This window comes from Conger conger, chromosome 15, assembly GCF_963514075.1.
Source record: "Conger conger chromosome 15, fConCon1.1, whole genome shotgun sequence".
Classification (NCBI taxonomy): Eukaryota; Metazoa; Chordata; class Actinopteri; order Anguilliformes; family Congridae; genus Conger; species Conger conger.
In genome coordinates this window covers 16,460,124-16,475,018 of record NC_083774.1, presented here as the reverse complement: position 1 = coordinate 16,475,018, position 14,895 = coordinate 16,460,124, and the positions used below count along the sequence as shown (strand labels likewise).

The 14,895-nt window shown below is 44.8% G+C and overlaps 1 protein-coding gene across 2 annotated transcripts in view; it reads right to left on the bottom strand.

Annotated features, from left to right (window-relative positions):
• LOC133111186 (protein unc-13 homolog C-like) overlaps window positions 1-14,895 on the bottom strand; it is a 95,814-nt gene that overhangs the window by 59,641 nt on the left and 21,278 nt on the right. For both annotated transcript variants that reach the window (XM_061221351.1, XM_061221350.1), the window contains 3 exons: window positions 7,677-7,846; window positions 5,537-5,652; window positions 4,744-4,907 (listed from right to left, as the gene is read on the bottom strand). In XM_061221351.1, the coding sequence (XP_061077335.1) occupies window positions 4,744-4,907; window positions 5,537-5,652; window positions 7,677-7,846 (450 nt within the window). The remainder of the gene's footprint in view (window positions 1-4,743; window positions 4,908-5,536; window positions 5,653-7,676; window positions 7,847-14,895) is intronic.

Below are 14,895 nucleotides of genomic sequence, written 5' to 3'. Positions count from 1 at the left end.
ACTGCCTGGAACGGAAGCAGTCTACAGCCTGCCGGCACAGCAAGCCGCTGAAATAAGCGCTGAACCCACAGGGCAGGACGGAAATTTACTGCACCAGGGCGGGGAGTTGTAATTGCGAAGAGGCAAACAGGCACCTTAAGGCCCCAGCTAACGCACAGCACTGCTTTCTGTTCCTATTAGAGGACTAATAGGGCATATAGAGGCCTTCAAGCCTTCCCACTCACATGCAGTGACCAGCTGTACTGAATAACACGGCACTACCGAAAAGCATGCAGATACTGCACTGTTTATTACAGATCTTTATTTATGCTTTCAGACACAGTTAATTTACTTTGTAATGGCTGGCAGATCTCTCGATTCCCCCGAGGTGGGGGTATTAAAAGAATGCATCAATATGTGTGCTGTCATGTTTATATCAATGGCGCAATTACGTTGGGTTTGAAGACCCGCACTCTCTCTGTGCTGGCGACTGTGCAGGGGGGCTGGGTAATGGTCTGAACTCGCATTGAACAGTCAGAGCTGTGAAATGACAGGCCCCATTCCTACCACGCCGTATGTGGTTAAGGTACATGACTGGGACCCGTAAAGTCGGTGGTCCGATACCTGGTGTAGCCACAATAAGATCCACACAGCCCTTGCGCAAGGCCCTTAACCCTGCATTGCTCCAGGGGAGGATTGTCTCCTGCTTAGTCTAATCAACTGTATGTCGCTTTGGATAAAAGTGTCAGCCAAATGACATGTAATGAACATTCTACTGCTGGTAATCAAAAGCAATGAAGTGCTAGAACAATAGGGCTTTGGATTTTGAAAGAACAACCTACTCTTCAAAAGGTTAATTATTTTAGGTAAACTCATTTAAGTGAGGGGAAGTTACCAGGCAGTAAGAAGTAAGAAAGCAAGAGAAGGAAAAAAGGTAAAGGGGGGTGGGCTGCAGCTCCTGTGACTTTCACAAACCGCAAATTAATGTTGTGCACCACTCTGACCCACTTCCTTTGAGTTCTTATTTGACTTGCTCAAAAGCACTTAATTAAGCTCAAACAATCCACCAATGCCATGCTTGAAAAATCGCAATCATTACTTGAGTGCCTGCAGCAGAACTTATTCACTGCACTATTAGTGAGCTGTCAGGCGTTGATGAGGACGTAAAGCAAATGCGGTCGTTCCCAGCGCTTAATTGGACAGGGACACGCTTCACACTTTATTTCCAGTTCAGAACCATCAATGAGTGGTTTGCCTCTTTAGCGTGAACGCCAAAATTAACACAGCGTGGGAAATATGAGCAAGGGGGGAATGAAAATGTATGAGGTTTTAAAGACGAAGAATCATGATCCTTGTTCATCCCTTCAGTGGACTAATGCTAACTCTGCGCCAACCAAGGTAGGGTGGGTCAGTCCAGGTTCTGTGGTTCGCCACGACAACAGGTTGTCCCGGGTATCCACTGGGCTGTATTCAACCACTCTCAATTGCAGATATGCCTGTCTTCCAACTGACGCTAGCTCCGCTGTAGCTCTGTGTGCAGCACTGTAGTTTGTTCACTGGCTGTTGGGTAGGTGCAGTAGAGAGCAGCAGAGAGCTCTAGCTAGCCTGCTCTTTGTGTGGGTGGCACAGTGCGGGCAGGGGAGGAACAAAGGCAGGAGAAATAAAGGCCCATCATAAAGTAAAGAGCTGCTCTTAAAACTGCATTAGCACTTTCATTAAGGGGGAGTGACCCACCGCCCTGTCTTCACATTATGCTGCTTCAACAGAGCTGTCCAGATACACGCCACGACAGGATCCAGAACATTCCTGTGCGTGGTGTAAAAGCCAGTGAAATGCTGTCTTCATGTAAAAGCATTCACGTGAAAACCTGGCTACATTTGGTTTCTAGCTGACTAGGAAGTAGCCAGGCTATTAATTTTGGGGTTATCCTACAGTGGTCTGTTTATGTCAAAAAAAAGATGACATCTAGATTCTGGCTTTTGTTCACTCGGAAAGATGTACAGTGTACAGAGGAAAATCCTCAATTTGTTGCACAACTAGCTCTACCTCCTGAAGAAAATGGTGGAATCAGCCTTTGGTCTGTCCTGAAGAGAAGCCCTCCTTCAAGCACAATCAGAATAAATGATGCAACAAGCTGTTGGGTTCGCCTTCCTTATCAATCATAATTTTAAACCATCTCTACAGTGCACCCAAATTATCTGAGGTCACAGATCGAAACCCCCCCACCTGCATTTCCTTCTCTCCCATCACCAGCTGTGTTCAAGGCTAAAATGTGATTTATTGTACACCTTGAAATATCTACATGCTGAATCTGTTTGCTTGTAATGGAGTGCACTTTTGTCCAGTTGTGTCTGGCATTCCATTAAGAGGAAGCTAGCATACTTGTTTTGATTATTGTATCAAATTCATGCCCCTAAATTAACAGGCCCTCTGGATTTTAATTATGGGATTATCATCCTCTCATTTGCTTGCTGGAAAGATTCTGACTGTTAACTGCTTATTTGGAAAAGTCAACATGAAACTAGCAAAACATGCTGCCACAGATAAAATATAGGAGATTATCAGTGTCATGTCTGCACACTGGGTTATCAGTGATGCATCGAGTGATAGCATTGTTCCACTGAGCTGCAATCATTGTATTATGCCTGAGTGATGGGTATTGAATTGTGTTGCTCTGGTCTAGACGGATCTCAAATGCGGAAGTAAATGATGTTGTTTTGATGCTACGACTGTGTCATGGAGTGATCCTTTCAAACACAATAATCAGGTCATAAAATACAGTCCCACCACACACACTCATGCACACACGCACACACACCAAGTTAGGGTAAGGTTGTTAGGTGCTCTATTTCTTCTGTGAAGTGCTGGTTCCTGAAGAAAGCAATGTATTTGAACTAATCAGCAGCCAGCAGACCCTGACCATGGTAGGTAGGTCAGATGAGTTCTGGAAATTGGATATTGACCTGGGAGAGGTAACGTCTTTATAGCCATTCGCTTAATACAGTCCAATGGACTGAGTTCTTTGAAACCATCAAGGAGATCCGATTGGAAAACACCGGTTTAGATATTTCACTGACCGTCAAAGTCTCCATAATATACATCTCTCATTTATATCATAATAGTTTGTATTGTGATGAATTAAATGACTTACACCTATAGTCAAAACCTTTTTATATTAATGGTCCATCTTCATACTGAAATAACTATGCATCTGCTACAGTCAGGTTGAAGCAATTCCTTAGTCCATTTTCCACTGAAAGGCTGTAACTGTAGAGATGCATTTCAATTCATTCCTCATTTAAGATAATGCTGAACGATGACAACAGGCTGAATACAATTTGAATGAGGTTTCATATTCTTATACAGACACAGCTCTGAGATTAACACTATTTTGTAACATTGCAAAGAGCAGTATGTTCTTGAGGAATTAGCTTGTTTCTGTGCTATGCTCATGATGGAACCAGCCTGAGCCAGGTGTCGGATCCTTCGGACCGCACAGAACCGGGAGTGGCTTGGTACACCCGATGGTCCTGACTGAACCCAGAACACGGTGGTGCCAACGGTAGATGGAGGCCCTCAGGTCGGAGTGATGTCATAATTAGCCATAGAGCCAACAGGGTATCCCTTCCTCCCCGCTCAGTAGCTATTTCAGTAATGTCCTCTGGCACAGGGACTGCACAGCTCAGCTGGCAGGCTACAGAGTGAAAAGAAGCATTTAGTGGGCTAGCGTGCTCCCTTTCAAAGCTGACAGAGGGTGTAAAAGCTCTGGGATTTTTCTCCTATGTGTACGATTAGGGGGAAAAAGACGGCGTATAAACAGAAGCAAAAGCCCTGTGAAGCGTCTGTGCGATAGTGTCACCGTAAAAAACTGAAAAAAGAAAAGTGCAACATGAATAAAGTGACCGGAGCTAAAGTGACCCTCAGCGTGATCGTAGCCTGGCGGTGAATATCTCCCGCCGTCGTCGCGGTCTGAGAGACGAGGCGCTCCGTATGGCGGGCGCTCCGTATGGCGGGCACGTACGCACTGCCGAAGGAGCGCCACGGCGCACGCCTCCCGCCATCCCGACTGCCGCTGCGTTACCGTCCCGTGGTTCTGTCTCCGGTAACACGCCAGAGGGTGGGGGCGTGACGCTGAAGAGCGTGATTCATTACAGAGAGCTGTCCTCCTCAGTCAGAGCACGAGCTGAGCGAAACAATACGAAACGCCGCTCAACTGCTGCTGTTTTCAGCCGTCACCGGCGACGACAAGCAAGAACAACCTGTGCCAGACACCTCTGTTTTGCATTGGTTAGTGACTCAGACGAACACTTGCTGGAATGGGGACAGTCTCCATTCACGGGTTCCAGCTGTCCCCGCTATGAACAGATTGTAATTTCTGACTGGTTGTCCAAATGTGTGAGCGGGTGGCACAGCCTCTGCTGGAGAGCTCACAGCCTACCTCATCTCCCCCTGCTGCTCTCTGAATTCAGTTCTCCAGCAAAGTCCATGCCAGCAAAGTCCAAACATCTATGCTCAGTTCAATGGTCCTAATGCCATAGAGGTTTTGCATACATGCCTCTCATTGCTATGTGTCACTGTAATCAATGGAGCTTGAGTAGGTCAAGGTATATTGAAAATATACCATCGAAACAAACCTGCCCTTCAATGCACCTCAACCTGTTGTGGAGTACGTGGTCGTACTGACTGTAATGATAGTTTCGAAAGAACTGCTGAAGGCTTTTTGACAGAACCGAACAAGTGAAATGGCCGGTTGCTAGTACTCACGTCATTGCTTGGTAAATGGCCTCCACCCCGTATCGCATGGCGAACTCGTCCACGATCTCCTGGGAGACGTCGTCGAAGTAGACCTTCCAGGCCTCATCCCCCTTCACCTCAGGTATCTTCACCACCCCGTTGTTCTTCACCTCCGTCAGGTGATGGAACAGGTTCTACAGAGCAGCAAAGCCCAGAACATGGGAGCTGAATGATATAATGCTATGCCCAGTGAGAATCTACACTGAAGGCTTCCAAGTGAGTCTATACTGAAGGCCTCCCAGTGAGTCTATACTGAAGGCCTCCAAGTGTGAGTCTATACTGAAGGCCTCCAAGCGTGAGTCTATACTGAAGGCCTGAGGACTCAGATGGCTCAGTAATGTCATATGACGCTCATTACAATGGCAGTGTGATGCTGTACAGTCACCCTATCAAGTGTAGGCAAACTGAATTAGCACAGGTATTTTTTTTAAATGCTTGAGTAAGAGCCAAAGAAGAGGGAGGTTATAATGGTTTGATCTTCTCAAACATTGCTGTGTTTGAACAAATTCAAAGAGCAATGTATTATTGACAGCATGTCGCCACGCTGTTTTCATGAACTTTTACATTACATTACATTACGTGGCATTTAGCAGACGCTCTTATCCAGAGCGACGTACAACAAAGTGCAAATCAAACACAAACAAATCAAACTTGGCCTATCAGGGCTCATTCAAAATAATTTAACAGAAAAGTGTGAAATGTCCTTGTAAGTGCAGGTTAAGGACAAATGTTGATTGAAACAGGCCCGGGTCAGAGTGCTTACCTCGTGTAAGCAGGTATACTGTCCGTGGGGCGGGGCTGCCTTCTCCTCTCCTTTCATCTCCACGCTGATCTTCAGCCGGATCGCGCCGGACACCACCGATTTATCCGTCCGTTTTTCTTCAGGGATGAAAAATAAGAGATTAAAGGCAGATTGCCTTTCATGCGTTTCCCCCCCTCTCACTTTGGAAAAGGATATTTTCCCTGCTTAACCCGCCCATTCTGTAGTGAATCTGATCATGACTCACAATAACCTCTGGAAAAAAAAGGTGTTATTACTCTGCAGAAACATCCAGCTATTTTTGTGGCATCCCACTTTTATTCAATTGTCAACGGTGTGCAGTCGGACTAAAACAGTTGTTGTGTAATGCGTCTTCAGGCACATTTCTTTTGAGCAGTCTCTCCCAGCCACCAATTTCGTCAGGATGGAGTGCGGCAGTTACGGTTTCGCACGGGTGTAATTTTGACAACGTAATTTATTTCAATTGCAGTTGCAGCCCTCCCTTCATGCTCCTCGACCTCCACAACAAATGAATTTCCTTTCCCCGGGCGTTCCGTAATGACAGGCACACAGACAGGTGAAGGGACATTTTTCAACAATTCCTCCCGGACAAAAGCCGAACGTTAGCCATAAAAAGCGTGTTTACTATCGCCAAGTGGAAGCTACAAAACAAGCGCTTATTAATTCGAGCTCAAAAAATCACCGAGAGCATTCAAACAGGGTCAGGAGAGGAGGCTGTTTATTCCCTGCCGAGTTTAAACCGCAGTCACTGTGTCAAACGAGTTCCGCAACGAGGTAATCGCCGTTATTTCATTAATGGCATTTGGCAGATGCTTTTATCCAGAGCAACGTACAGTTGATTAGACTAAGCAGGAGACAATCCTCCTCTGGAGCAATGCAGGGTTAAGGGCCTTGCTCAAGGGATCAACGGCTGTGCAGATCTTATTGTGGCTACACCAGGATTAGAACCACCGACCTTGCGTGTCCCAGTCATTTACCTTAACCACTATGCTACAGGCCGCCCATTTCCTCATTTCAACATGGGACTGCACATATCCAACTCCCACCCTAATTTGGAATGTCCAACTATATGCAGCTGCGCCCACATTCATGCGAGAACCTCACCGATGATTCGGGAGAGTGTGGACGTGTGTTCTCCTCTGAAACGAGTGCTGTCTCCATCTTGTTTTTCACGGCTCATACTGAGCGGAGCCCGAGGAAGACATTTGGTATGCGGATTTCACATACAGCTCACGGGAGCCCGATCGACCAGCGGGGGTCCCTCAGCAGGGATCTCTAGATAGCAATGAAATGCAGACTCCTCTCTGACTGAACCCGCCCATACCCTGCCAATTGCACATCTTAACTTGACCTTCATTTGCTGTCATTCAGACAGACAATTTTAAATTATACTACATGTCCCTAACTACAGTGCTTGCACTATGCCAGATAATATCACACTATGACAGCGATAACCAGAATGAGAAATACATGTAAATCAAATTTTCAAATTAGTTCAAATGAATGGATCTTAAACCACCATGATAACAGCTATTAAAGAGATCTAGCACAATAACAGTGGCGATTGTGGGAATTGTCATAGAGTTTTTTGTTAAACCACGTTGGGCATAAAATGCATCAAACCAATCAGTAGTATTCAAAAACATACTGAGAGATGTGATAGTGGGTAGCAAGTGAACCTAGTCAGAGATATCAAGCTCAAAGCCAGAAGGGACTTTTGGGGTGTTTGGGGGCGTCATTAGCTGGCTAAGGAGTCTGAACACCTCATCAGGTTTAAACCCAAAGGAGCTGCTGATCGAAAGGAAACCACAGAACTGTGCAGACACTCTGGCCCTCCAGGACTGGGGGTTGCGACCCTGGACATTAGCAGTGGGGTGTGACCACTTTAACTGACAGATTTTCATCAGTGTGATTCACAGCTATTGGCACCCTTCTCAGTGTGAAGCCACCCTGAGTCGGATGCTATTGGGAGTCAGTGCCCCGCCCCGCAGTGGGATGCTATTGGGAGTCAGTGCCCCCGCCCTGTCACGAGATGTTCAGCAGGGCATTACTGACCCTTTTCATCCACAGTGCTATGCATACGCAAGACAGGACTGCAGAAGCACAAAATGGCTGAACATACCAAGGTTGTACCAGACGTCCATTTCGCCGCTGAGCGTCCTCACTTCGATGATGGTTTGCCCGAGGAAGTCGTCAGACTCTTTTTTGAAATGCTGCTTCACCCGCGACTTGATGTCGTCGTCCTCATCCCACACTCTCACCTTAATCCGGTCCGTGGCATTGTGGCACTCGCTGGGGCACAAAGGGGAAGAAAACAATGCGCTTTACAAAAGCAGGGCAGGTACGGCACACTCCGGGCAGACACGGCCATTTTGAATCCCACCTCTTACCCTCCTGGAATCCTTACCCTCGAGATCCTGCCATTTGATCAGAGATTGGTATGGGATCAATAATATTATGCAATTGTATGTATTTACCACAGCGTCATCATTGTTGCCCGTCTAGTGCGTATTGCTTTTTCTCCTGGTCTGGCTATTACCTCAGGCAAGTCTATGCCACTGCTCCTAACATGGATGTATGTACTCTATGTTCTCTTGCAGTGTAAATTGCTCAGAATAAGAGCATCTTCTCAGGCATCAAATATAATGCAATGCAGTGTGATATGCACAGAACATTTCTCCAATCAAAGTGAACTACAGAGATCTTGAGCATCCAGGTAAGTAACTGACATTTGTGTATGTGCACAACCTATATGTGCATATTTTTGCTGGATACTCTATATTCAATGCAGCACTTCCAGCAATAGAAAGCAGAATAGAATTTCTTAATTCACTGTAACACATGCAGTGCAACGCATTTCAATGCAAATTTACAGTATGTGCTCCTGCCTCTAATTCACACGGACTAATGCATTAAAATTAAATCCACATTTTAAAGAATAGCAAGGGGGTGGGGAGTGGGGGAGAGAGAGCAGCACGGAGACAGCATCCACCCCCATCTCCACCACTAACATCTGGGTGGTTTCATTACATCAGGGACAAGATGTAGCAGACACACTGTGCGTCAAAAATTACCTTAAGAGAATTAAGCCTTAGCAGATATCCTAAGCATTACGAGGCAGTTATGCACACTAGCACAGCAGAAATATAATGAAGAAGAATAGATAATTCCAGCATCCGGAGAAGGACATTTTCCCAATAATGGGCAGCAGCAGGACTTCCGTTGAAAAAATAACACATGCGTTAGTGGAGCTAATTATGCTCTTCCCTTCGGCAAGATTTTCAAGCTTAATCCAATGATCTGAACTTAGAATGTCACCTCATACCCACTATAATAATGTGAGCACTTAAAAGTATTAGAAAATCTCAAGAGAGACCACATCTATATCTTACAGGGAGCTGGATTTATAAAGGACTGAAAGTGTCCTCATCACAGGATCTCTAAGCCAATCCCATGAGGATGGCAGTAATATCTCACTGCCACACTTTCCATACTAATAACTGAAGCAGTGTCCGTCTGAGACCTTTTACATCACCTTTAATGTGTGCCGTCCGAGTAGGGCATAAAAGCTGACCTTAGAGTTACTGTCTTCAGATAATTCAAAGGTAGAGAGAAAGATCTTAACATTTTCACTCAGAATAGATCACGCCTGGTAATTTTTTTTTTTTAATTAGCATGCATCAGCCATGATGTTTTTAATTATTTTGATTGAACAGCACAAGAGCATATCACAATTTCCCCCTCCGTGAATCCACTCTCAGCTGAAACCGGCGACATTGAGAATACCTTGCTTCCCCTCCCACCCACATACTCCTCACATAACTTCTCTGGAGCTTCCCTCAGAATCAGCGCAATGAAGCGTGCTGAATCTCCAGGGCTGGAGGACCGCTCACACCCCCAGAGATCCCTGCCAAGCAGAGGAGTGGATATTACGGAGTCACTGGCAGTCACGGAGGAGAGAGTCCGGCCTCTTGCAGGCAGTGGGGTGGGAAGGTGGTCGGCAGTGAGTTGGGAGCTGGAATAGACGTGCAGGCAGGGCTGGGGGAGCGAGCCCAACGAGGGAGGGCCTGTCGGACAGACTGAGTGGCTCTCGATGCTCAGGGTGGGCATTGCGGTTACCGGACCCAATAGAGAAGAGAAACAGGGCAGCACACCTCCTATCTCTGACCAGGAGTTTGGCGTGTCTCCTGCTCATGACCACAAGCCTGCAGCTGCTGCGCTAGCTGAGCCAGAGAGCCTGGAGAGGCTGAGGTGCAGGAGCACACAGAACAGGGCTGAGGAAGAGCTTGAGGCTCCGACAAGAGGTCATGAGACATCGGAAACTACGACTATATCACCAGGCAATAACTCATCCTATAGTCACCCTTATTGATATCTTTTAGCAGCTTAGTTATTTCTAGCATTATACTATAATATACGGTGGTCCTCAATTCTGGTCCAGGAGAGCTGAAAGGTCTGCAGGCTTTTGCTCTTACGAAGAACTTAAATGGCACAGCACCGGTCAGTTAAAGTGTTTGATTACAAGGCTAACTCAGGTCAACTGGTTTCTTCGGTCTGAATGCGTTGGTGATCAGTGAAAGGTGAAAACAAAAATCTGCAGTTCTCCAGTACCAGGCTTGAGGATAACTGATATACTCTATTCTGCTGAATGCTACAGTACGTTTGTCAAGGGAACCTCCACTGAAACATGAACTCAGAATTATAAATGAGTCAGAAATCTGACTTGGCTCCTGTTTCAGGGTTGTCAGTGTGTTTTGGTATTTCTGTTTAAAAAGGTGAAGTTCCGTCCTGTTTACAAACACATTCGGGCAATGCAATATGGAATTTGTTGGCTCTTCTAATTTCTCCTTTTTTGAAGGGAGGTTGACTGTTCTCAGTATCCAGCAGAGTAATTGATCTCTCCTAAATGGCCAAACAGATGGTGTTTTTGCATTGGCAGTGATTTCAGGGGAGGAAGTGCTGAAATTTCTATTACAGAATGCATCCACAGATTTGCACTATACCTCCATTTATAGAACAGAATGTTGGAATGAACTCAGATGACACTAGTTTCAGGTCTTCATGAACCTCCAATGTGCACCCTCACACTTCAGCCATCTGTCTGAAACTCTCCACATCTGCCCCAGCCCTGATCTTCACTGGCTTCTGTTACTCACTATCCGGGGTCCTGAAAACTGATCCAGCAACAGTGCTCACACATTAAAGGCCAGTTTATAGTCCAGTTACAGAGCATCACATTGACTTTCAATGGACTTCGCTGCTCACAGCAACGTTTCGTTTATACCCTGGCCGTCTGGTGTGCGTTTATACTTTTCTGACAATGACCACTATCTAGTTCGGGCTGCAATAGAGCGTTCAGGAACACTCTACGATTTCAGTCAAGTGACACCGGACTATAAACTGGCCTTAACAAAGCACTCCCCACACAGCCAGCAGAACAGTTGCATAATGACCAAGTCCTGCAATAACCCGGCACGGAGCACCCGAGTTCTGCGGTCAGATGGCTTGCAGCCGTCACGTCTGGGACAAATACGCACATTATCAGCCGTGTCTGGTCCACGGATCAGACCCGGACGCAGTGCCAGGTCACGCCGGTCTCCGAGCACTCTCAGACTCATTTGTCACTGTTTACAAAGGTATGAAATACGAGCAGCGCACTGCCGGGGGAAGATCGGCCTTTCCCCTCTGCGATTCTTACAGTTTGAATATGTTACATCACTTTCTCGGGTCCTGGGAATCAGAGTAAAATCTTCGGACTGAAATTATCACTGTATACAGAACGCACCTTTATATACTACTTGTTGTATTTGAAGAAGAAATATACTGAGGCAGAAGGCAACAGCTTTGTAGTGCTACTGCTAGTAGCTTTTATGCAGCCTGATTGCAAATTTTCTTACAGCTGGACGCTAACATGATGATAAAGCAAATATAATTATATCATTATAAAAGAGAAAAACAAATTAAGCCAAAGGCTGTAGCAAAAAATTGCACTGTAAATATACACTCACTGAGTACTTTGCACCTACTTATTCATCCGATTATCTAATCAGCCAATCATGTGGCAGCAGTGCAATGCATAAAATCATGCAGATACAGGTCAGGGGTTTCAGTTAATGTTCACATCAGCCATCGGAATGGGGAAAAATGTGATCTAAGTGACCTTGACCGTGGAATGATTGTTAGTGCCAGACAGGATGGTTTGAGTATCCCAAACTGCTAGTCTCTATAGTTTACAGAGAATGGCACACACACACAAAAAGCAGTAGTTCTTTATGCAGAAATGCCTTGTTAATGAGAGAGGTCAGAGGAGAAGATCTAGAAAGGTCAAAGCTGACAGGAATGCAAATAACCACACATTACAGTGTATGCAGAAGAGCATCTCTGAACACAAAACGCGTCAAACCACTAAGTGGATAGGCTACACCAGCAGACTTCATAAGTCCAAAAAATAAGTAATAAATCCCGAATAAAGTGCTCACTGAATGTATGTATGTACTGTAAATGTAGTTTGAATCTGTCATTTTTTGACCATTTACAAATGATGATAGCTTATGGACACAAATATGTTTCAGAGACTCAACAGCTTCTTAACCCCTGACTAAGTGATATCATTTAAAACCATAGGTAAGATTTTTTTTGTTTGTTATTGAACAATTTCTTGTCCCAATGACAATTCTCACACTGCAAATAAGTCAATCTCAACATGCATTTCCGTCTTATATTTAAACTTCTTATTTACTGTACATTACTTTTTTGCCAAATGAGACAAAAATATTGTGCATGTTAGGCAGTACTGCGTATACATTAGGGAGCCATTAGCACCACATTCATCCTGAGCATGGCCTACTCTTGACTTGACCCTGCCTTCCTGGGGTCAAATATCCCCGAAAAATGATGATAAATTATGGTACAGCTCAGCAGGCCTCACATTTAATGGTGCCATTAAAAGACACACAAGCATCCCGACACAACACTATTCTTCTTTGTGTGCGATGAGCAATAGCCATTAGGAGACAGAGGAACTGGGAACACGTCTTATTATTCACTGCATCAGCAGTCTACGCGCACTTCGGGCGTTTCTCTTTATGTAGCACTTCGTTATAATGACCTACACATTAAGGTCCCCGGGGATGAATTATTCAGAAAGGTTTTGGCTTCTTTCCCTTTCTTCCTTTTGGAGATATATTGCCTATTTTCTTTTTTATGCTGCTCACTACCAGCATTTTCACCTGCTCTGTACTGGTTATAACTCCATCCAGGCAAGTGGAAGTACAGTATTACACAACATTTCATTGCACAACTTTATTTGCTTATCAGATATCTTTAATCCGGAGCAACGTACACGGCACACTTTTGGTTTTGGCTTAGAGTCAATTTATACCGCTGGGTATTTTACCGAGGACGCCCAAGTTAATTACCTTGCTGAGGAACACAATGGCCACGCCACGCCGTGGATTTGAACCTGCAATTCCTCAGCTGCAACCCCAGTTCCTCCACGACTGCACTGCGCTGGCAGCGTGAGGAAGAAACGCTCATTAGCGCTCATCCTGCCGCTAGCGTTCGGCTCCGGCCCTCCATTCTCATTGTAAGACAATGCGGGGTGAGCACAGGGGGGCAGACGATGAACAATGAGTCTCTGTGGCGTCCCCGGGCAGCAGATGGTCTCCCGCCCCCCCTATCATCAATATCAAACCCCCTCGTGCCCAAGGCTGCACTCTCCCAACTCCCGCGCTTCTCTGTCACACACAAGCAGTCCAAATATATCGCCTTTCAGCCCGCGATGGAAAACCTGCACGGGAATTGGCGAGGCACCCTGGGGGGCCTCAGGTAACACGCATCGCTTTCATAAAAGGACTTCGGCTCAGATGAGATGAAATGAAAATGATTCACTAAGAGGGTTACTGTAATTCAGGGGAGTCTCAGATCCTAGGCTGGGAATTGCAGATCTCTTACCACACAACCGCATCGTTAGCGGATCTGTGCTGCGCTGTTTAAGTATCTTTGCACTGCCATTTCCGATGAGAGCAAAACAAGCAGGCTATCTTTTTTTTTACCCTTTCATTCAGAAGTGTTTTTATAATCTTGCACTTTCAGTGGTTTGCATCATTTGTGCAAGGCTGTGTAATCTTTCAGTGTCGATAGCTATGATATCAAAAGTGAGATTTCATTTGGAAAGGCTCACTGCACTGCATGATATGCTTCTTACACAGTAAGTACAAACTGTATGGTCCCAATTGGACCATATACTGTCTACACTCTGTTAAGAGTCGAATTTACACTGGACATTTTACTGGGAGAGGAGACACTGGATTTTTGGTTTCATGCTGAGCTCATACTGCACATAATTTAGATTGAGCTGTTAATTGAATATTGATCTGGGTTTCACATAACCTGACCTAAAAGCAGTGAGCTCCATGTTGTGTAACTTGTATGCTTGTGAATGATAAAAATACTGTTTGTGCCTACTTGAAGTGACTGCTCAATGTCCCAACTTAATAAAGTAAGAGGTTCTTCAATGAACTGTTTTACATCCTAATGTTTAATGTTGAACAACAGACATTTATTTCAAAGTGGTCTTGTTTACCTGCATTTATTTTTTGTGTGACAAGGAGATATTTGGTTGCTTCTTTTCATTGATTATGCTTAATGCGTAACATTGACATCTACGTGCATAAATTTGCAAAAGCCGTTGTAGGGACAAGCATTAGAAACTAATGTAATTTAGAAATGTTATGGTACAGTGCATTAGATTGTTTTGCACAATGTATCTACATGGAAATTTCCCTATGAAATAAATTATAAATGAATGAATCCATGCAGGATCAAATATGTATGTAAAGACTGAAGTGCTTAGTTTATTATCCTAAAAAATCAAATGTAAATACAATGATCATGCATTCTGTACAGAGCTGAAAATCATTCTTAAAGATACAGGATCACAGTATTTTATTGTGTTTGACAAGGAATGATTCTATCCTATGGGTTTACATCAATACATCAATACACCCAGTAAGCTTATGAGTGGATTGCTGTAACATTCATACTAAAGGAAGTTTCTCAGTCCTGTTACTGATGTATTTATAGTGCACTGGCAAGAAAATACATGGCAGCTTTAGACGTGTTTATGACAAAACATAAATGAAGATGACGTCTGGTATTTCCAAAAAGAAAAAACATTTTCAGTGAGATGATATTTGGTTTTCAATGTGGGAGAACTAGGGCGATGCATCTAATGCTACACCAGTGAGTAATTGTCCAGGGACATTCCATTCACACGTCCTGACAAAGAGCCATGCTGTAAATTGCCACACTGAGGTCTAAAATTGTCCTGCGCTTCGCTT